General features: G+C 49.3%; 1 protein-coding gene across 3 annotated transcripts in view; it reads left to right on the forward strand.

Annotated features, from left to right (window-relative positions):
- The window catches only part of TMEM120B (transmembrane protein 120B), a 48879-nt gene that overhangs the window by 21808 nt on the left and 4686 nt on the right, over positions 1-22385 (forward strand). For 2 of the 3 annotated variants that reach the window (XM_059676554.1, XM_059676555.1), the window contains exons 2-7: positions 7280-7398; positions 10064-10180; positions 11055-11114; positions 11662-11757; positions 14990-15079; positions 21608-21673. In XM_059676554.1, coding sequence (XP_059532537.1) covers positions 7280-7398; positions 10064-10180; positions 11055-11114; positions 11662-11757; positions 14990-15079; positions 21608-21673 — 548 coding nt within the window. Of the gene's footprint in view, positions 1-7171; positions 7399-10063; positions 10181-11054; positions 11115-11661; positions 11758-14989; positions 15080-21607; positions 21674-22385 lie in introns of all 3 variants that reach the window. The other variant, XM_059676556.1, reaches the window with a different exon arrangement.

Below are 22385 nucleotides of genomic sequence, written 5' to 3' on the forward strand. Positions count from 1 at the left end.
GCATTCGATTCTTACTGGCGATGTTTGCCTTATACTTACCTCTTCCCCCCCCCCCCCCCCAACGTTTTGTCAGCACATATTCTATCAAGCATGTTTCTTTTCTTGGATTGGTCTTGAACTAGACACTTGGTGGTGGTGGTGGTGGTGGTGGTGTGGGGGGTTGGGACCTGCTTTGTGCTGCAGCACCGGTCCCTTCTTCCACAGCTGCTGGTCCGCTCTGGTGCCCCAGCCCTCTGGGCTATTTTTAGGGGCAGTGACTTGATGTGAGAGTCAGTCACACAGTTAGTAAGCTGGAGTTCCCTGCGCCGTGTGCAGAGAACTGACTCCTCGTTTTTGGTGAGTGTCTCCCATGTACCAGTCCACTGCCGCCAAGTTTAGAAATCAGAGTAAGTAGTGGTGTGGCAGTTTGGCGTGTTCTTTAAACGTGAAACATACATTTACCATGTGACCCAGCAATTCCATTCCTAGGTATCTACCCAAGAGAAATGAAAATATATGTCAGCACAAACACTTGTAGGTAATACTCATGGCGACATCATTCATCAGAGGCAAAAAAAAAAAGTGGAAATAACCCAATGTCCAGGACTGGTGACTGGGTAAACAAAATGTGGTCAATCTATCCCAAATCTGTATTGCTGAGTAGCACATGCTACAATGTAAATAGACCTCAAAAAGTTATGCTAACTAAAAGCCAGACACAAAAACCACATGCTGTAGGATTCCATTTATATGAAATATCCAGAAAACACAGCTCTATAGGGATAGAAGGCAGGTTAGAGGTTGCTAGAAACTGGTGGGAGTGGAGAGTGAGTGCTGATAGATCCTAATATCTTATTGGATGATGAAGTGTTCTAAAACTGGATGTGGTGTCTGGTGGGTATGGCTCAGCAGTTGAGCATCGATCTAAGAACCAGGAGGTCACAGTTTGATTCCCGGTCAGGGCACATGCCCAGGTTGTGGGCGTGCAGGAGGCAGCCGATCAATGATTCTCTCTCATCATTGATGTTTTTTTATCTCTCCTAATCCCTTCCTCTCTGAAATCAATAAAAAATAAAAACCGGATGTGGTAATGGTTGCACAACTTGGTAAATGTATAACAATCACTGAATTGTGCACTTAAAATGAGTGAATCTTATGGTATATAAATTATACCTCAATAAAGTTGTTAAAAAAAAATAGTAGTTTAGGTTCTTAGTTTGGTAGAAAACTACCCAATATGGTTGTTTAGTGGTCTGCATTTTTGGGGTGACTAGTTACTGGCTTAATGAAGGATTCATCCAGCCAGGCTCCAAGTCCTTGCTTTTGGCATCTTTAAGATGACAGTGTCCTGGGCAAGAGCTTGGTAATAATGAATCCAAGATTTGTGGCTTCTCCTCTTACTTTGTGTGATTAACTTTGCCCGGAAGGAAAGCTGGGTTCTTTGTCATCTTAATCTAGATTGTCACACTTGCCTCTGAAATGAAGACACTCACCAATTGGCAAAGCCAAACAGAACAAAACAGAAGATGTTTATTTATATAATTGGAAAGTCAAAGGTGATCTGCCTTCAGGTACCGTCCAATCCAGGGGCTCAAGTAAAATCATCAGGACTCAGCCTTCATCTACCTACCTTTCTATCCTGTTTTCCTCTCTCTTGGGTTCATTCTCAGCCGGACAACCCCATTAACTTTGGGCTTACATCCTACTGCCTTCAAAACTAGTAAAAAATGAGTCTCTTTTTTCCAGCAGTTCTGATAAAAGCTCCACGACTCAGTTTCATTGGTTCTAAATGCCCCTCCCTGAATCAACCAGCTGGATTGGGAGGCCGATGATCTGACATGCAAGGCCTGCGTTATATTCTCCGGACCTGGGGGCAGGGTCAACCCCAAACCTAGGCAGATCTCATGGACTGAGTTTCCAAAGAAACTCAGGGATGGGTCTCCAAAGAAACTATGGGGACATTAACCAGAAGGGGACTAGCTGCCCAGTCGGCAAACACAACAGAAGGTCTCCATCTGGCGTCTAGTTCCATTTGAGGCCACAGGTCAGGATTGGATTGCCTCAGTGTGGTGCATCTGCCCCTGGAAAAAGCATCTCTAAGCACAGGTCCAATCAAGGGCCCGTTGGAGATACCATCATGTGCGAGGGTAGCTAGGGACTCCAAGGGAAGGCAGGAATTGTATTGCCCCCACGTCCCAGAAGCACCCATGGACAGTGCATCAAGAGACAGCTGTTGTGTCCTGGCCGATGTGGCATATTTGGTTGAGCCATGTCCAGTGCACCCAGAGGTCATCGGTTCAATTCCCCGTCACAGCACATGCCCAGGTTTCAGGCTCAATCCCCAGTACGGGGCCTGCAGGAGGAAGCTGATTGATGTTTCTCTCTCTCATCAGTGTTTTTTCCTCTCTCTCCCTCTCCCTTCCTGTCTCTCTAAAATCAATAAAAACATATTTAATTTTAAAAAAGTAAATGTTGATAGCATTGAGAGTTGGTGAGATGTGGACAACTGTCATATGCTGTGGGTGGGACTGTAAAGTGGTACAGCCACTCTGTGGGCAGTTTGCCAAGATCTATTAAAACTGAAAACAAGCCTGTACCCTCTGACTCAGCAATTCCATTTCTTTCCCCAGAAAGAATCTTCCCCAGAGAGATACTAGCCTGTGTGCCCAGGGAGGCAGTGCAAGGCATTGTTGGTTATAGTCAGAGACTGGAAACAACCTAAATATCCAGCAATAGAGGAATGGCTTAACTAAACTGCAGCGTGTCCACAGCATGAAAAACTGCACAGCACTAAAGAAAAATGAAGTAAATGTATTCTTACATGGGTAGATTTTCAAGGCATATTATTGAGTAAGGAAAGAAAGTTGTGGAATCATATGTATGTTCTGATACTGTTATATAGTTTTCAAAATCAAAAGTATGTGCTTGCCCTAGCCGGTTTGGCTCAGTGGATAGAGCATTGGCCTGTGACTGAAGGGTCCCAGGTTCGATTCTGGCCAAGGCACATGCCTGGGTTGTGGGCTCGATCCCCAGTGTGATGGGGCGTGCAGGAGGCAGCCGTCACTGATTCTCTCTCATCATGGATGTTCCTATCTCTCTCTCCCTCTCTGAAATCAATAAAGAAATATATATATGTTTTAAAAAGTATGTGCTTTAGGGTATAAGCTGTGCTGTTATAACAGAGAGAGATTCCCCAAATAAAAAAAGGCTGAAATGAGGTATCGTCTTTCTTTCTCTCAGAGCAGTCCAGAGGGAGGTGTGGTCCAGGGTGAGTGGTATTCCAGTTACCTGTCACTGCATAAAACAGCAATCACTGCTTTTTTGCTCATGGATCCTGTGGGTCAGGAATTTAGACAGGGCATAGTCTGGATAACTTGGCTGTGCTCTGTGATGCCAAGAGGCCGTGGCTGGGAAGACTTGAATAGCTGGCAGTAACTCCCATGGCTGGGGCTGGAGTCATCTGGAGGTTTCTGTGCCTCTGTGCCTGAGCTGGAATGACAAGAAGGTTTGTCATTCCAGGGAGGACTGTTTATCAGAATGTCCACCTGTGCCTTCTCCATGTGATTAGGGTTTCCATACAGCATGGTAGCCTCAGGGTAGTTGAACTTTTTGCTCTAAGTGTGAGTGTTTCCGTAAGTAAGGCCAAAGCATATGTCTTTCTACGACATGTTCTCAGAAATTATAGAGTGTCACTTTTGCTCTAGCTATGTATCTACCCTCTATCTTTCTATCTAGCTATGTGGTCAAGCCAGCCACAAGCCTACGTATATTTAAGGAGAGAGAACAGAGACCCCCACCTCTCGATGTGAGGATTGCTAAAGGATGGGCCATCAAGTTTTTAAACCATTACAGGTTGGAAGCTCTGTCATATGAGGTCACGTGGGATCCTTGTTGGTTTGGCGAGGGAAGGCACAGTGGGCTTTGCTATTTGTATCATGTAGCTTTCATCTCTGGTTTCAATGTAATGGGACCCGTAGCTGCCATATGCCAGCCAGGGAAAGGGAGAATGGAGGCCAAGCAGTCCCTTATAAAAATGTAATTCAGAACTACTACACATCACTTCCGTCCACCTCCCACTGGCTAACTCTTAGTCAGACTGCTACCTCCTGCTGCAAGGGAGGCTGAGAAATGTAGTCTGTAGGCCACATGTCTAGCCATACGTCTGTGGGGTCCTGTTGCTAAAACGCAGCAAAGGAGAATAAATATTAGGGACAATTAGTGTTTGCAAGTGTGTTTTTCACATATATGTCTATATATTTATGTGTATATATAGAAATAGGTCTATATAAAATATAGAAATATGTACATACATAGAACAGTCTGGAAGAATACATAGGAAAAGGTCTAGAAGCAACTGGCAACTGTGGTTACTTCTGGGGATGGGCGAGAAGGACAGGGATGTGTTCAAAGCTGACTCCAGCCATAACTGTTGTGTTTTAATGTTTTATAAGGATAATGTCTTCCCATTTTACTTTGAAATTAAGTATTAATTCAAGCTGAAGAGGGCCTGGTAAGCATCTGGCTGCTGATGTTGCAGTCTTGGTCTCATCTCCCCGTGGTGGCACCCAACCCCAAAGAGTGCCAAGGAGGTCACGTGGCTCTTATCTTCCAGGAGCCGCAGCTGGTGTTGCCCGGACACTCAGTCCAATGGCCCCACCTTCTTGAGGACCGTAGCCAGGGGGTCTCTGCCCCCGTCCTCCCCATGGAGACCCCCTGACTAGACTGCAGTAGATATTGGTTGTAAGTGGATGGCTGTTTTGGGACTGAAGAATTCAAAAGTGATTAAAACAGCCTGTCTCTCTACAGATCGCTCATTATTAACTACAGATAGGAAGCTGGTCGCTGTGCAACGGGGAAAGCAGGTGGCACCGCCTCCTCCAAGCAGTTAGCATTAACATCACGGACACTGTGTCCCTCTGGATGGGAGACACTGAGGACACAGTGTCACTTTAGTGGCATTCTTGCTCCAACAGCATAACCCAGGTCCAATCATGAAGAAACAACAGACCAACCCAGGTGGAGGGACACGCCCCAATTTTAGACTCAACTCCTTAAAAAATGTGGATGTCACGAAAGACAGAGAAAGGTTGAGGAGCTGTGCTAGACTAAAGGAGGCTAACGATGCAAGCAGTAGTACAAGGCAGGAGACTGAGTCGGGTCCGGGATCTGGGGGGACATTGCCATCAATGGACAGTTAGCAAGATGTGAGGTCATGGCATTGTGTGGGATCAAGGTTGCATTGTCTGTATTTGATCATTGTACTGTGGATGTAAGAGAATGTCATCATTCTTAGGAAATGCACAATGAAGGATTGCGGAGTAAAGAAGCATGTTGTCTGTCTATAGCTAACTCCCAAATGGTTTAGAAAAGGAGGAGGCAGACTTTTTTTTGGCACAAAAGCCAAGTAGTGAGGACTCTAGGCTCTGCAGGCCATATGGTCTTTGTCATGACTACTCACTCTGCTGTTGTAGTTTCCCGAGCGGCCCCAGACAATATGCAAATGAACGGGTGTGGCTGGGCTCTATTATGGCTACTGAAATTTCACATTTCGTATACTTTCATGTCACAAACTATTCTTCTGATTTGTTTCAACCAAGGAAAAACCATTGTTAACTTACTGCCCGCACAAAAATCTGGATTTGGCTGGATTTGGCCCGTGGGCTATAAATTCCTGTTGCCTGATATCGAAAAAGAACACACACACACACACACACACACACACACACACACACACAGCGAGGGTGGTGGTGGTGGTGGTGGTGGTGGTGGTGGTGGTGCGTAAAGCAAATAAGGAAAGATGGTGTAATGCTAACCGTTGGTGAATCTGGGTGAAGGGTAGAGGGGAGTTCTCTCTACTCTTCTTAGAATTCTTCTGCAAGTGTGAAATTATTTAAAGATAAAAACTTAAATAAAATAGAGATAGGATTTTCCTCTCTGGGGGGCCAGCAAGGAGCAACTGTATGATACTGTTTGAATCCGAGGGACTGAGCCCTCCTGTCTGGGAGCCAAAGGAGACTTGCTCACCGTGTGCTTCAGTGTTGCCCCTAATTGCTATCTACTCACTTCATTTTCTTCACTTCTCCCTTACCTCCTGGCTTACCCTGCATATTTAGGGGCCTTGCTTGGCAGGCACGAATGGGAATTTAGGCTCTGGCCTCACTGTTGGACCATCTCCTTTTTCTCTCCCTCTACTAAATAGTTCTCCTCCAGCCACTTACATATGTTCATTGGATTATTGTATTTAATTTCATGTCTCCCGTCCCTCACATTGGCTTCTCCAAATGGTTAGTATTTGTCTTAGATAATCAGATTAGAGGCAAGGGCTTGTTTCCCGGCACATGGCATTATTTGGGGGAGGTGCATTGTTGTGGCAGCAATGCTGAGAAGTTACTGTGTTCCTTTCTCCCAGTTTTGGGGCAAAGTCTCTTGTATTTCTTGTGGCCCTGACTGGTTATTTCCAGGAATGAGGTATTGAGTTAATTGGAGCGACTGTGCCCGGGGTAGGCAGGGTTGGCTGTAAGGGAAGGGGTATGACCTTTCCTTAGCTGATGTGGTAAGAACTCTCTTCATTGCCAGGATCAGAAACCCAACTCAGACCGGCCTCACTGAAAAGGAATTTATGAATTCATATAACCAAGAGTATTGAATAGCATTACACTCAGACCTGGTTAGATCCAAGGGCTGAAATGAGGCTATGAGAATTCTGTCTCTCACCATGTCTCAGGTCTGTTTTCCTGTTTGGCTTTATGCTTAGGCAGGCTCTCCCCACCCAGCAACCCCATGTGTACGTGCTATCAGATGAGCAAACTCAGGAGAAAGAGGGCATCTCTACACCAGTTCTTCCAGCAGGGTCCCAGGACTTACTCTCATTGGCCCATTTAAGCCTTGTGTCCATGTCTGAACCAGTCAGTTGCCAAGGGATTGGAAGGCACTGATTGGTTAGGCCTAGATCACATGACCACTCTTGGCCTGGGGACTGTCAGCTCTACTGGAACCATCTGGACTAAGAATTGACAAGAAGTGGCCCTTCAAAGTCAGACCTAGTTGCTGTTACCATTAGGAAGGAAGGGACTTGGGTAAGAAAGAAAACAGTAATTCCTTATTACACAAGGGCTGTGCTGTGCCGCCTTCCCCAGTTCCAGTCCCACTTTTCTGAGCCGCAGATTTGATAGTTGTACTTGTATCGTCCTAGCTGTCAAATTGTGAGCTCTGCAATCATGTCCCCTGACACAGACAAACTATGACAAATGACCTGTTGGTGTTCTCTTCTACGCCCTGCCCGGGCTGCTCCATCCCTCAGGAAACTCACAGGATCTACAGGCAGAAGTTGGAGGAGCTGACAGCGCTCCAGACTTTGTGTAGCAGCTCCATCAGCAAGCATAGGACGCGACTGAAGGACCTGAAGCGCACGCTCCAGAGGTAGGCGGGGCTGCGATTCAAGCTCCCCTGGTTCTCGGGGTCAGAAACCCAGCTCAACACTGGCCTGAGCAGAGAATGGAAAATTTTATTAAAATATGTTTTTATTGCCCTGACCGGTTTGGCTTAGTGGATAGAGCGTCGGCCTGCGGACTGAAGGGTCCCATGTTTGATTCCAGTCAAGGGCATGTACCTTGGTTGAGGGTACATCCCCAGTAGGGAGTGTGCAGGAGGCAGCTGGTTGATGTTTCTAACTCTCTATCCCTCCCCTTCCTCTCTGTAAAAAATCAATAAAATATATTTAAAATATATATATATATATATATATATATATATATATATATATATATATATATAATTGATTTCAGAGAAGAAGGGAGAGGGAGAGATAGAAACGTCAGTGATGAGAGACAATCATTGATCGGCTGACTCCTGTATGCCCCACACTGGGGATCGAGCCCACAGCCAGGTCATGTGCCCTGACCAGGAATTGAACTGTGATTTCCTGGTTCATAGGTTGACGCGCAATCACTGAACCATGCCAGCGAGGCAGAGAATGGAAATTTTAATGGAAAAAACCCACAAGTGGCTTTAAGATCCAGGGGTCAAAGGATGTTTTTAGGAATCTGTTTTTCCCCGCTAAATTCTGCATTTCCCTAGATTGGCTTCACTCGATGGCTAACCATCCTCTCATGGGCACTGAGATGGCCACCAGCAGTGCCAGGCTTATATCCTGCAGCCTTTCTTCCTACTGGCTTGGGCACCCCAGCCTAAGGAGAACATGTCTTTCAGCACAAGTTCTGGGAGCAGTTCTCATTGGCTGGAATTGGTCACGTGCCCATCTTTGAACCAATCAAATCACCAAGACTGGTTAGGCAAGACTAGGTCATATGCTCAGTTTATGGACCTTGGGAATGGGACAGCCCTACTTACACCACATGGAGGGGGAAGAGGATGACATGTAGTTCCCCAGAAGAAACCTGTTATAAGAAGTCCTGCTGGGCAGGTAAACATTAACTACACTTCTCAGGCGCGAGTGGGCTCCCTCCACCAGGCTGTCTGATGTAGGGGGTAAGAGGTCTGGCATCCCTGGTGGAGATACACTTGAGCTCATCACTGAGGTCAGTTCCTGAGGCCAGGATTACACGTTCCGTTTCCAGTCCTTGTGTCTTTCTGGTTTCGGAAGTGCTCTCATCCCTCGTAGCGAACAGGTCCAGTGGACGCTGTGATCCCTCCGTCGGGCAGACATCTGAGGCTCTGAGTGGCTTGTCCCCGGTCACTTACATGGGCTTCTATTCCAGAGTGTGTGGCTCCGGGTCACCTTTTCCCTTCCCCCGTGGACAATTTTTGGGAAGGTTGTTGATTGTACCCCTAACCTTAGCTGACCATTTGGGAAACGGAGGCCCGTTAGTCGTGGGGTAAAGTGTAAATGGTTCAATGCAGCGGCATCGCCTCTCTTGGAAAAGCACATCTTACCGATGGCAGGACTTCAGAGTCCTTCACATCTGCCGAGGGTTTTTCAGCCTTGGCACGAACGTTAATTCTTGGCTGTCGGGGGCTGCCCTGTGCGTTGTAGAATGTTTAGCAGCATTGCTGGCCTCTGCCCACAGATGCCAGTAACACCCTCCACTCGGTCTTGACAACCAAGAAGTTCCCAGACATCGCCACTGAGCACCACTGGGTAGAAGGTTGGCCCCTGACCTAGGTTCTTACACTGAAGACAACCCTGCTCCAAGCATGTGTGTGACTTGTTTTTCTCGTCTTGAAAGACTAACAATTAGACCTTGATTAGTTTACTGTTTATGCTGTTTTCTTTTTTTACTTTATTTTTATTGTTGACACGACTACAGATGTCCCCATTCCCGCCCTACCCTTTGTCTACCTCTACCCAGCCCCCTGACTGCTTATACTTTTATTTTTATTATTTTTTATTTATTTTAAAAAATATTTTTATTGATTTCAGAGAGGAAGGGAAAGGGAGAGAGAGTTAGAAACATCAGTGATGAGAGAGAATCATTCATCGGCTGCCTCCTGCACGTCCCCCACTGGGCATGTGCCCTGACCGGGAATCGAACCGTGACCTCCTGCTTCATAGGTCGAAGCTCAACCACTGAACCTCGCTGGCCAGGCTGCTTATTCTTTTAAAGTGCCATCCTGTCTCCCTCTTAGTAATCTTCAGCTTATTCCTGTAGAATAGCGAGCAGAGCCCCAGTCCCTTTGTGTCCCAGCGTAGTTTGCAAAAGACATTGACATATAATAATTCTTCTCTATTGTAAGCTTTCCTTTTAGTTTACTCCCCATGATTAAATCAAAGTCATTTGGAAAAAAAAGAATAGTGAGAGGAATGATATTGCTAGTAGTTTTCACTGCGCTAAATACTTTAAATTGCATTTACTCATTTACTTGTCGCAGCGGTATTTCCAGAAGGTAGGCTTGACATTATTCCTATTTTTTTAGATAAGGAAAATAAGGCAGAGAGGTTTAAAGACATTCCCAAGGTCACAAGGCTTAGCAGGGAGCTTGCATCAAACCCAGGAATACAGGTGGAGACTGAGGTTGTGAGAAACATTGAGAGGGAAGAGTGGGAGGGCAGTGGCCAGAGCTTCCAGGTTCTTCCTCCAGGCTGGTAACGCCCCTGCTTCTCCTATGCCCACACCTCTGACCGCAGGTACAAGCGCCGTGCCAGTCTGGAGGAGGCGGAGCTGGTCCAGCAGATAGATGTCACCATCAAGGAGCGGCAGAACACCTTCTTTGACATGGAGGCCTACCTGCCCAAGAAGAACGGGTAGGAGCTGGGAACTTCCACACCCTGCTCCCCACCCCCTGCTGGGGCAGACACCCAGGTCTAGGATACCTGGTCTGCATAATTCTCACCTTCCCATTAGGGCTTGAGGTTGAGAGGGAAAGACAGAAGTGAGGGCAGGAAAGAGAAGGAGGCTTCCTCACATGTTTCTCCATGGACACTGTGGGTCAGGCACTGACTGGGCGGGGCTGGGAGGGAGCCTTCTGGGCGGGAAGTGTTTTATTCTTTGATCTGGGTGTTGGTTGCAGGGATGAATAAATGTGTACAAATCCATCACGTTGTATACTTAAGACTTGTGTACTTTTTAAAAAATTGAGTTTTAGAAAAAGAGAAGAAGGGAGAGGGAGAAAGAAGCACCAATTTGCTGTTCCACTTATTTATGCATTCATTGGTTGATTCTTATAAAAAATACGCCCTGATGGGTTTTGAACCTGCAACCTTGGTGTGTCTGGTCAATGCTCTAACCAATGGAGCTACTCAGCCAGAGCAAGACTTATGTACTTTTGAAGGTTATGCCTTCATTTTAAAAAGAGCCTGCTTTAAATTGGCCTAGATATTGTACATATACCTTCACCTCATTGGCTGGCGCTTAGTCACATGCTCACATTAGCTGCAAGGGAAGCTGGGATAAATATGGGGAGGAAAACGGGTCAGTCATGACTGTCAAGTGTCACAGTCCTCCCGTTCTCTAGTTCATCGTTATTCGAACTCGATGTGAGGCCCATTGTTGCTGAGTTTAGCATTGTATGTTCTGTGTTGGCTTTTCAATGCATGCCTGTTACGTTTGAATATTTTTGGTTGGGGCTGCCTCCAGGGCTGTTAGGGACGTGGCGACTTCACAGGTCTTTCCTTCCAGGCTCTACTTGAATCTGGTCCTCGGCAACGTGAGCGTGACCCTGCTCAGCAACCAGGCCAAGTAAGTGTCCCAGGCGCCCACCTGGCTTTACAGAACCCAGGCATTGTGCTTCCAATTCAGGGAGATGGGACCAAGCTAGAACTTCTGCATAAAGGAAAAAACGTTAACAGGTGGTGCCCTGGCTCTTGGTCTCTCTGACTAACCCCCTGGGAAAGGCTTCCTTCATGGGTTCCATATGTTGGGTGGACAGGACTGCGTTTCCCGTGAGAAATGGCTCTGCCCCATTCCTCGTCTCGTCTCGTCTCGTCTCGTACACTTTTCTCCTGGGAAGCAGACAGTTGTGTCCAGCCACAATCTGTCAAGTTACTAGGGAGGTGGAGCCTTGGTGTTTTGGGGGAGGGGACCCTGTCTCGCTCCCTAATTGACGTCACCATTTATTTAAGGTCCAGTCTCTCCTTTAGTGGGATCACAAGGTCCTAATGGGGTGTGGTTGGCAGTATGTCAAGGATCCAATGGGGCCAGGGTCCTGCCCCAGTGGGATGTAGTTATACTACCATAAATGTAGTAGCAGTCACGTGACCTTTCCCGGGCATGTCTGTTGCCATAGATTTGCCTACAAGGACGAGTATGAGAAGTTCAAGCTCTACCTGACCATCATCCTGCTCCTGGGGGCTGTGGCCTGTCAGTTTGTCCTTCACTACAGGTAAGGCAGCGTGGCGGTGGGGGACACGCTGTGGTGAGAGGGGACCGTGAGAGAGGGATCCAGGGTCCCTCCTGCATCCACCGTGTTTGTGTGATGAGGTGTCGCTAGAGAAGGGCCATTTCTCATGAGAAATAGCAGTCCTGTTCGCCGTAATCCCTCCAATAATATCTACTAAAGGGCTGCTGCAGAGGCCTCGAGTGCAGTCAGGAAAAAGCCCAGTTTGGCCATGTTCGCACAATGGAATAGTATTTGCCTGTAAAAGGAGATGACGTTCTGACACAGGCTACAGCACAGATGAATCCGGGAAACATTGCAGGGTGAGGCAACAGTGGGTTTACAGTTGTGAGTATGTGAAACACAGAGTTTATTCTTGTATTGTTGTTTATTAATGATGGTGTTATTTTCCATAAGAAAGCTGTAAACCTCCACTTGTATGTTAAGTGAAAGAAGCTGGTCACAAAAGGTCACATAGCGTATGGTTCCATTTATGTGAAATGCTGGGAACAGGTAAATCCATAGAGACCGACAGTAGATTAGTGGATGCCAGGAGTTGGCGGGGGCAGCGAATGGGAAGGGACTGCAGATGGGTATGGGTTTCTTTGGGAGTGATGAGAATGTTCTGGAATTAGGTAGTAGTGATGGATGCACAACATTGTGAATACACACACACACCAAATGTATACTCTAAAAGGGTGAATTTTATGGTATGTGAGTTACATATCTCAATTACAAAAAGAAAGAGGGAGGAAGGGAACAAAAAGCAAGGAAAGAAAGAGAGAGGGAATAGGCCACAGAGAGCCTTGGTTTGCTCGTGGCTTTGAGACTAATTGGCTGTTACCATAGGCAAGTTCCCTCCCGTCTGTAAAATGAGGGTGACACCAGTGCCCACCTCACAGGGTACTCGCGTGTTAACACTGTACGTGGAGGGCTCTGTCCAGCATGTGCCACCCAGCAGTGCATTGAGGACAAGGCCAGGGGCTGAAGCCACACCGCCCCAGGGGGTTTCATGTCTCCATGTGGTTTTCTGCCCCAGGGGAGGCGGCCAAGCACAGCTTGGGCATTTGGCCCAGGTGTTAAGGGTTTATTTCCTAGCAGACGCTTGGCTGGGAGTCCACTTGCTGGTCTGGCCACTTGAATGTCCAAAACAAAGGCTCATTTAGGCCCTGGACCCGTGCCTGCCTGCTGCCTTGGGCCTGGCCCGTTTCCCTGGAGGGCAAAGGCTGCGCCCATCAGTAATGCCAGCTCACATGCCCCTCTGGAAGGGGGTGAAAGTTCTCAATGAGCAACCAGATTCCTGTGCTGGGCCCTCTGGGCCCTCAGAGGGCAGACCTGTGGCGTGTTGTGCACGTAGTTCCAGGGCTCACTGAGGGCCTGGATGTTCCCACTGCTCCCCTCCCGTTCTGTCTTCCTTTCCAAGGGGTGTCGTAACAAGCACCACAAGCTGGTGCCTCGAAACAACAGAAACAGATCCTCTCCCGTCTGGAGGCCACAAGTCTGAAATGAGGTGTGGCGGGACCGTGCTCCCTCTGCAGGCTGAGTGCTTCCTTGCTTTTCCGGCTCCTGGTGGTCGCTGGCCACCTTTCGTGTTCCGTGGCTTAAAGCTGTTTCACTCCGGTCTCTGCCTCACGTGCCTCAGTCTTGCCAGGTGGCCTCCTTCCCTGTGTTTTTGAGTCTCTCTCATGACCTTCTTAGGAGGATACCAGTCCTTGGATTTAGGGCCCACCCTAATCCAGTGTGACCTCCTCTTTTTAAAAAAAAAAATATATTTTATTGATTTTTTACAGAGAGGAAGGGAGAGGGATAGAGAGTTAGAAACATCAATGAGAGAGAAACACCGACCAGCTGCCTCCTGCACACCCCCCACTGGGGATGTGCCCCCAACCAAGGTACATGCCCTTGACTGGAATCAAACCCGGGACTCCCCAGTCCGCAGGCCGACACTCTGTCCACTGAGCCAAATCGGTCAGGGCTGACCCCCTCTTAACTAATTACATTTACAAGGACCCAATTTCCAAATAAGGTCATATTCTGAGGTCCTGATGCTTAACCTTTGACAAATAACTTAACCTTGCCCTGCTTTGGTTTCTTCATAGAGAGTGAGGATACAGACCTGGCTGGCGTGGCTCAGTGGTTGAGCATTGACCTATGAACCGGGAGGTCACGGTTTGAGTCACGGTCAGGACATATGCCCTGGTTGCAGGCTTGATCCCCAGTGTGGGGCGTGCAGGAGGCAGCCAATCAATGATTCTCTCTCATCATTGATGTTTCTATTTCTCTCTCCCTCTCCCTTGCTCTCTGAAATCAATAAAAATATATTTCTTAAAAAAGAAAAAAGTCCCATCAGCAGGTGAGTGGATTAAAAAACTGTGGAATGAAATACTACGCCGCTATAAAAAAGAAGGAACTTTTACCATTTGCAACAGCATGGATGGAACTGGAGAGCATTATGTTAAGCGAAATAAGCCAGTCGGAGAAAGATAAATATCACATGATCTCACTCATATGTGGGATATAATGATGAACATAATTTGATGAACAAGAATAGATCCAGAGACAAATGGTAGGGAAGGTGGGGGAGGTTAGAGAGCAACCTAAGGACTTGTATGCATGCATATGACTGGGGGAGGGGTGTCAATTGGGGAAAAAGACATATATAAAACCGTTGACAATAAAAAAAAAATTTTTTTTTTTTAAAGTGAGGAAAAGGGGAGCTAGCCAGCAGCACGGTGGTGAGGATGAGATAAGGTACACCTATGGCATTCAGATGTGACCTGGCACACAAGCAGTTGTTATTGCCACTGTTGTTTCCCGCTACGCTGGGCAGGCAGGGAAAAGATCACAGCCTAATGTCCTGAGCATCCTGGGAGCAGGAGTTTCTTTCCTTACTCTGCCCCTTCGGATCATTTCCTTGCTGGGTGCCCCACCCACAGGCCCTTCGGTGGGAGGGAGACAGGTTGTTGTGGGCTGGATGGTCAGGAAAGGAGGGAAACCTCAGCTAGAGCCTTAAGGACAGGTAGGATTCAGGTGGAAAGGTGAGAAGGGGGCATGCGCATTCTAGGGGGAGAGACACCTAAGGGGCAGACCCCCTCTGCCTTCCCGGACATCAGGGGGTTCCAGAGGCCCCCTGTGTGAGTGACCCTTGGCCTGGTTCTCTGTTCTGTTGCAGAGGGGCTGGGACAGCCGTCCCTGGTTCTCATGCCTGCTCCCCTCCGGGGGCTGTTTCTCCCCACAGGGTAACGGACGAAATCTTTAACTTCCTACTGGTGTGGTATTACTGCACCCTGACAATTCGGGAGAGTATTCTTATCAGCAACGGCTCGAGGTAATTGGGGGCCCGGCTTTATGGGGGGCGTAGCGGCAGCCAAAGGGAACTCTGTCATGGAAGAGGCAGGTGAGGGCTGCTACCCTCAGCTGCATTCCCTTCCTCCCCTGGGATCCGTGACATTTCAGACCCAGGGAGGAGGAAAACCGTGCCTGCTACTGCAGCAGCCTCGCTTGCCATGGTCAGTCTCGTGTTTACAAGAAACCCTAAATCAATATAACAGGACATTATTTTCTCATATTAAGAAACAGGTCCTTGGGGGCTGACTCAGGTAAGGCTTAATCCAGGTGCTCAGTGTCATCAGGACCCGCTTGCTCTCTGTCTCTCACCTCTGCCTTCTTGTGTTGTCTATTCTCAGGTTCTAGGTAGAGTTATCAGTTCCCAGCTCACGTCTTTATTTTTAGCATTCCCAGCAAAATAGGGCACATTCCTCTCTTGCAAGGTGTCTCACTGGGTCCTCTTGGTGTTCATTAGATCATGTGCCAATCACTGTAGCCAGAGAATGCACTTCTCTGATTGGCTGGGCTTGAGCCTCCTGCCCACCCCTCTAGCTGTCATTGGAAATCTAGAAGCTGAGTGTCAGGAGGGCCTGGTTCCCCACAGGAAAATTGGGATGAGGTCACTAGATGAGTGGATGAGTGGGTTCTGGGGACAAGAGTGATGTTCCCCACAGGGAGAGGAGCCTCAGGACTGTTGAGATCCATGGCTTGCCTTCCCCCTTCAGGACCTACTTTCCACAGTTCTGATTCCTCTTTGGGGGGGCCACTTGAACCTCTGCACACCATTCTTGTCCCTAGCGTTTCCCAAAACACGAAGGAACAACTTTCCAAATCCTTCCTCCTCCCTCCCTCCCAGGGCCTATAAAGAACAACCAGGAGCATGTATTTAATCCAAACCCTCAAATAATTTGCCACTTTCTCACTTTTCTGCCCAGTGGTCTCTAAGCAGGGCCTTACTCTGAACATAGAGCCATGAGGCAAGGACAGAGGAACGGCGGTTCCTAAGTACACAGCCCTGTAGCATGTAGCCTGTTAGAAAAGATCAGTGTTTCTCAAACTGCACTCATTCCTGTCCCATCCACGCCGTTTTTGCCATGTCCTTGTATCACCTAGATGGTCATTTTCCCACATTTTATTTTTTATTACATTTTTAAATTTAAAAGAAATTGCTTTTTAGAGAGAGAGGAAGGGAGAGGGAGAGAGAGAAGCAACAATTTTAGAGTGAAACATCGCTCAGCTGCCTCCTGCACACCCCCCACCAGGGATTGAGTGCAGAACCCAGGCATGTGCCCTGACCAGGAATCGAACCTGCAACCTTTCATGCGCTAGATGACACCCAACCAACTGAACCACACCGGTGAGGGCATCATTTTTCCCACATTCTAAATCAGCCGTCTCTTTTTTTTTTTTTACTTAAATAAATATTCGTTTTAAAAGGAAGCTTTATTTCACTACTTTACATGGAAAACCAGCATCAATTACAGGAAAGAGGAAGTAGTATAAAAATATCTTTTTGTTTTCATTGTCTAATTTATTGAAGGCTCTGGGCTTGAGGCTTGTGTTTTTCCTTATGTGTGTTTGTTCATGTGTAGAAAGAGAGACGAACGGATGTAGAGACGCATTAAAGATATACTAGCATCTAACCAAGACCATCTCTTCGACTTAATCAGGAGAACAGAAAGAGATATAATTCAGTATCATCTGGTGCAAGCATGCGTTTGACATGCTTGATCTAGTGTTACACTCAAATGTCATCTAAAACTCAGTGATACACACCCCATGCTTTGGGAAACACCGAAGTAGAAAATCTTACCCAGTAAATAACATTCATAGTTTGCCTGAATGTTAGTGAATAGTGGCTTTCTGCTTTTAGGTCTGGTTGGAGGGGAGCCAGGGGAGCATTTAGTGGGGAAAGGGACCAGGGCATTTGGCAGGGCTTCCTGGTTACGAATGATCTTCCTGTGCCGTCAGCCTTGGAGCCTCACCCTCCTGATGGTCTCATAGTAAGAGTGTTCGGGGCATGCTGTGTCTCTGATGGTCACTAACGCTTTAGTAAGTTACTCTGGTCAGCTCTTTTTCTAGTGTGATAAGCCATGGGTGGGAGCAGGACTGAGGGGAGGTCTCTGCTAATGGGCACACCAGGAAAATCGGAGGGGACAAAAGGAGGAAGTGGGGTTCCAAAGCCAAGCCTAAATATTTGCCTAACGCTTTGAGCTGGGGCTTTTCCAGGGCTTCTCTGGAATGCGTGCTCTGATGGGACAGCAGGAAGTGTTGTCTCTGAGCTTGATCCCCGATTCAAGCTTTGCATGTGGGGCCGCTCTGCCCCCTCACACTTGGCCCTTACGAGGGAATAGCTAAGAAACCAGTAGCTAAGAGAGCACAGTGAGGAGGAGGGAGGGGTGAGCTCTACCTTTCTCACCTCTGAAGCATCCCAGGGTCAGCTCAGGCGCTCAGCTCAGCGTTGCTGCCCCATCAACGCCCCATGGTCTTTGTGGAAATGAATTCAACCCCAGCTCTGTGATGAGGCAGGGCCCATGGGGCCTTACCATGCTCTGAGGACAGGTGGAGCTGAGCCATATGGCTTCCTGGAGACTTGGTGCCCAGTTTTGGTGTGACTGAGCCTCTGTCATCCTGTTCCCTGTTGCACTTGGGACCTGAATTAGAGGTACGGTCAGGGAAGCGGGCCTAGAGAGGTGGGGGACTCCCCCCTCGCTTTGTGTCTGATGCCTCCCAGGTGAGAAGTAACTCATTAGCTTAGTTAGTGCGATAAGCAAGTCAGCTTCCCTTGCAGATTTGCAAATGATTGAAAACCACCTGATAGGAGTAACATGAAGGGGATTTATGGGAGCATATAAATAGTTCAAGGAGGTAAAAGGGTTAAATGTTAACAGCCCCTCCTCCTTCTCCTTATTCTGTTGTCCCCTGCTCTGGTTCCCAGCAGCCGGGGTCAGCATCCTACTGGATCAGCAACCCCAGAGTCCCTTTCCTTCGCAGATCCAGCTGTAATCTTGAGACAGACTCCTGATTGGCTAGGCACAGGTCACATGCTCATCCCTGAGCCAATCACTGTAGCTGGCTCTGGGTCATGTGCCCAGTTATATTATTCAGCTGCACCCAAGCATCCTGACTGGGAGTGGCCGGGAATAGGTTCCCTGAAAGAAAGCTGAAGCCTGGACCGAAATGGGGGTGATTGACAGACAGGCAAAACAGCAGATGTCTCCTGCAGTTAGTTCTGGGCCAGAACAAATAATGAATCGGGGATCATATTCATTTTTCTGGCTAGCCAGCCTTGGGCACCTGGCTCTAACAAGCTTTTAAGGCATAGTGGTAGCTGGCAACGGAGGGAGCCTCAGTGTAGAAGCCATTCCACCAACTGCCCAGATTACAGGAACGGCCTTCAGATGAATAGTGACTGGTGCGGTATCCTCCACACACATCCAGATGTGGCCAAGGTGTCCTACAGGGGGGCTGTGGTCATCCTGGGCACAGTCCGCAGACACCAGGACTTGATGTCCCTACGTTCCGGCAGGAGTGCTCCATGCTTCCTGGGGCATCTACTGTCTGCTCATGAAAAAGCCCGCCCGCCCTGCAAGCATCCTTTCTGTCCAAATCAGGCTCGGAGAGTGACTGCTACTGGGTGCAGGTTTCTTTCTGGGGTGACAAGCATGTCCTAAAACTGATTGTGGTGACGTAGCACAACTCTGAATCTATATTTTAAATGGGTGAATTGTATGGGTCTGAACTGTATCAAATAAAAATGTTATATAAACACACACACGTGCACAAAACCTGCCCAGAGGCCTGGGATGTGCAGATGGACGATGGGGCCGGGGAAGAAGCGACATCTAGCCTCTCCCAGTGCCATTGAGTGGCAGCTGTCATCGCTGGGCTATGGGCACAGCAAGCTGTGAAATGAAAAGCTGCTGCTCAACCAAGCTTGTTGCCCAGAGCCTGTGTCTGGCTCAGGCCACTCCCAGGTGGAGAGAGGGCGTTTGTCCAGAGAGTTTGGAGACTAGGACAAAGGAGCACGGGACTTGCCAGGACCCGAGGACTTGTGTGTGGCTTCGCAGAGAGCTGGGGAGGTTCCAGAGTGGTTTCCTAGGTGCCCTTCAAGCTAAAAGTCTGAGGTGGCCAACTGCCTTTTCTATCAGAAAACCAGTGCCAGGGGCCTCCTAGACTCTGACAGGCAAGACAGGGACACCAAGAGGGAGAGGCGGAACTGGGAAGTGATTGCACGTCTTATCTTGTCCCATGAACTTCCGTGGCACCTGCAGCCATCTCCTGTCCCCTCTGTGCTGGTGGCATCCAGACCAGCTGTGGCTTTCCCCAGCTGCACCTCCTGGGCATCACCTCATGCATTTCAACATTAATTTACTTCCTTCTGATGACCTAGTGCTGGTCATGCTAGGAATAAAGGGAAAAGCCTTGTCCTTCACCATAACCTTTGAGGGACCCACAGGCCATTGTCTGAACCTGATTTACACCCAGAACTGTAATGGGGCTGCAAAGAAAAGGAGGGATGAGGACGAACCAGTCCCTGCTCTTATGATGTCTATATTCTGGTCGGAAGGTTTTGAGGCCACTTAAACCCCCGTTAGGACAATGCAAATGGAAATCTCAATGACACACAATTTTTACCTAATAAGTTGGGCAGAAATTTTAAAATTTGGTTTCAGTCAGTGCGAGTTTGGGGAACCAAATTGTCTCCCCTGCTGCTGATGGGAGTATAAATTGGGGTTGAGATTTTGGGGGGCAACTTCTGAGCCAGTCATCCCACTTCTTGGAGAAACAATGTCATCACACCAGGGACTTCCATGGGGGTGTCTTGGCAGCACCGAGGATGGTAGTGACCGTTGAGGAGCAACCACGTGGACTATGGCAGAGCCACATCCTGAAATGCCATGTGACAGGTCTATGGGTACCAGCCTGGGAATCCAGATGAGAAAGCCAGTTGCAGGATGATTTAGTTAAAAAGGAAGTCTAATCCAGCAGCTCACCCCCCAAGCCAGCAGGTCCTCCGGCTCCTCTTCCTGTGAGCAGTGGTGCCCAGGACCCCATCTCCTCGCTTGGCCCCCACCCCAGTGAGAGAGAGAGAGAGAAATAGAGAAAGAGTGAGAGAGAGAGAAAGATATGGCTTGATACCTCCTATAGATGCCTCTGGTGTCCCAATCACTACAGCCCCATCCTTGGAACGAGGGAGCCCTCCTGCTCCCAGGCTGTGTTTGGCAAAGCACATCCCTGCCGCCCTGTGTTCCGTTATCTGAGCTCCCAGAGCCGGACCAGGAAGGGCCAGCAAAGATCTGAGACAATGTCAGGGACTTTGAAGGGCAAAGGTGTTGGGTCCAGCATCCCTCCTGGCTGTGGAGTGAGAACCCTGAGCTGGGGGGACACTGGGCTCTGACAACAGGGTCCCCACAGCTTCTGGACTGGGTGGGGTGAAGTCCAGGGCTGGATGCGGGCTTGCAGTGGACGGAGGAGCAGACTCGCCCAGGGTGTGGGCTCCCGGGAGCAGCTGCGGCTGGGGTGGTGTGAGGTGCTGCAGCTCTGTGTCAAAGTGTGTGTGTTCTGTGTTTGTTCAGCAAATTTACTCAGCACCTGCTCTGAGCAGGTGCATCAGCGAACCAGACAGGAATCTTGCGCTTCTGGAGTTGACATCTGAGTGGGGAAGGGGGTTCAGGAAACAAAGGAGAAAACAGTAAGAATTTCAGACAGCGGTGAGCACCTCGAGGAAGAGGCAGCAGGACCGTGTGATCCAGGGTGGGGCTGTCTGGCTGACTTGGATAAGCAGGTCGGGGAAGGTCTTGGAGGAGGTGACAGACAGAACTTGAACTTGGACGAGGAGGCCTGTAGGCCAAGGTCTGGGAGCAGAGACAAAGTACAAAAGGCCCTCCCCGTCGGTCAGCGCGCTTCCATGACAAAATACACAGACCGGCAGCTCCAACAGCAGAAATCCATTTTTCCTCAATCCTGGAAGCTCCACATCCGAGACCAGGGGGCCAGCCGGGCTGGTTTCTCCTGAGGCCTGTCCTTGGCTGACGGACGGTCCCCGTGACCTCCCGTGGCCTTTGCTCTGTGAGCACGCACACTCCTCGTGCGTCTCCTCTTCGTCTAAGGACACCAGTGCTATTGGATGGGGCCCATTCTTATGACCTCACTCAGCCTCAGTGACCTCTTAAAAGACTCCCTCTGCTAATGTGGTCACATCGGGGGCTAGCTAGGGCTTCAATCTGTGAGTTCTGGGGACACACAATTGAGTCCATAACAGGTCCTGAGGTATCAGCGGTGTGAGGAGGAGGGGACAGGGAGGTGGTTACAGCCGCGCTGAGGTTGGGGCTGCGTTCTCAGGGTCCCCGGAAGCCTCTGTGGGTCTCCTGGCTCATCAATGGGTGGCTCAGTGTGGTTGTGCGTCTTCGAAGGACAGGGAGGAGGACAAAGTCCCCCGCCCACCACACACACAGAGGCTGGGAAGCTGGGAGATGCCTGCCTTTCTCTCCCCACCTGAGCTTTCCCTTCTCTTGTTCTCTCCGAGAATTAAAGGCTGGTGGGTGTCGCACCACTACGTGTCCACCTTCCTGTCTGGAGTGATGCTGACCTGGTGAGTGTCTCCTGCCCCGCCCACCACGCCTCCCCTTGCCCTCCCCAGGGGGCCCGTGAATGGGGACTAGTCGTCGGTGAGGGGCCCAGATGGCTTTCCAAGGCTCTGGCCCCGGCTGGGCTGACTTCGGGGCCAAGGAGAGTGTGAGCTTACAGCAGAGCCCCAGGGAGTTTTCCCGGAAATGTACCCTCCTCCTGCTGGCTGGGGCAGAGGGGACAGGGAGCAAGGCTGGGGCACAGGGGACAGGGAGCAAGGCTGGGGCACAGGGGACAGGGAGCAAGGCTGGGGCACAGGGGACAGGGAGCAAGGCTGGGGCAGAGGGGACAGGGAGCAAGGCTGGGGCACAGGGGACAGGGAGCAAGGCTGGGGCAGAGGGGACAGGGAGCAAGGCTGGGGCACAGGGGACAGGGAGCAAGGCTGGGGCACAGGGGACAGGGAGCAAGGCTGGGGCACAGGGGACAGGGAGCAAGGCTGGACAGCAGCGCAAGGACGAGGCTGTGGCACCGAGGCGTCAGGCTCAGAGGGAGGGGGGGACCTGTGGGAACTTAGGCTTCAAAACTACACACGCTCCCAGGGACACGGGTGGTAAAGAAGGTAGACACTGGGATTTGGGTTTAAATGTAAAACCCTTTCCTCTCTCCCAGCGGGAACAGGGTGGGCGGGATGGATGTCTGATTCCCCAGGACCCCTCACCTTCTCCCCCACCTCTCTG

The sequence above is a fragment of the Myotis daubentonii genome, chromosome 19, assembly GCF_963259705.1.
Source record: "Myotis daubentonii chromosome 19, mMyoDau2.1, whole genome shotgun sequence".
NCBI lineage: Eukaryota > Metazoa > Chordata > Mammalia > Chiroptera > Vespertilionidae > Myotis > Myotis daubentonii.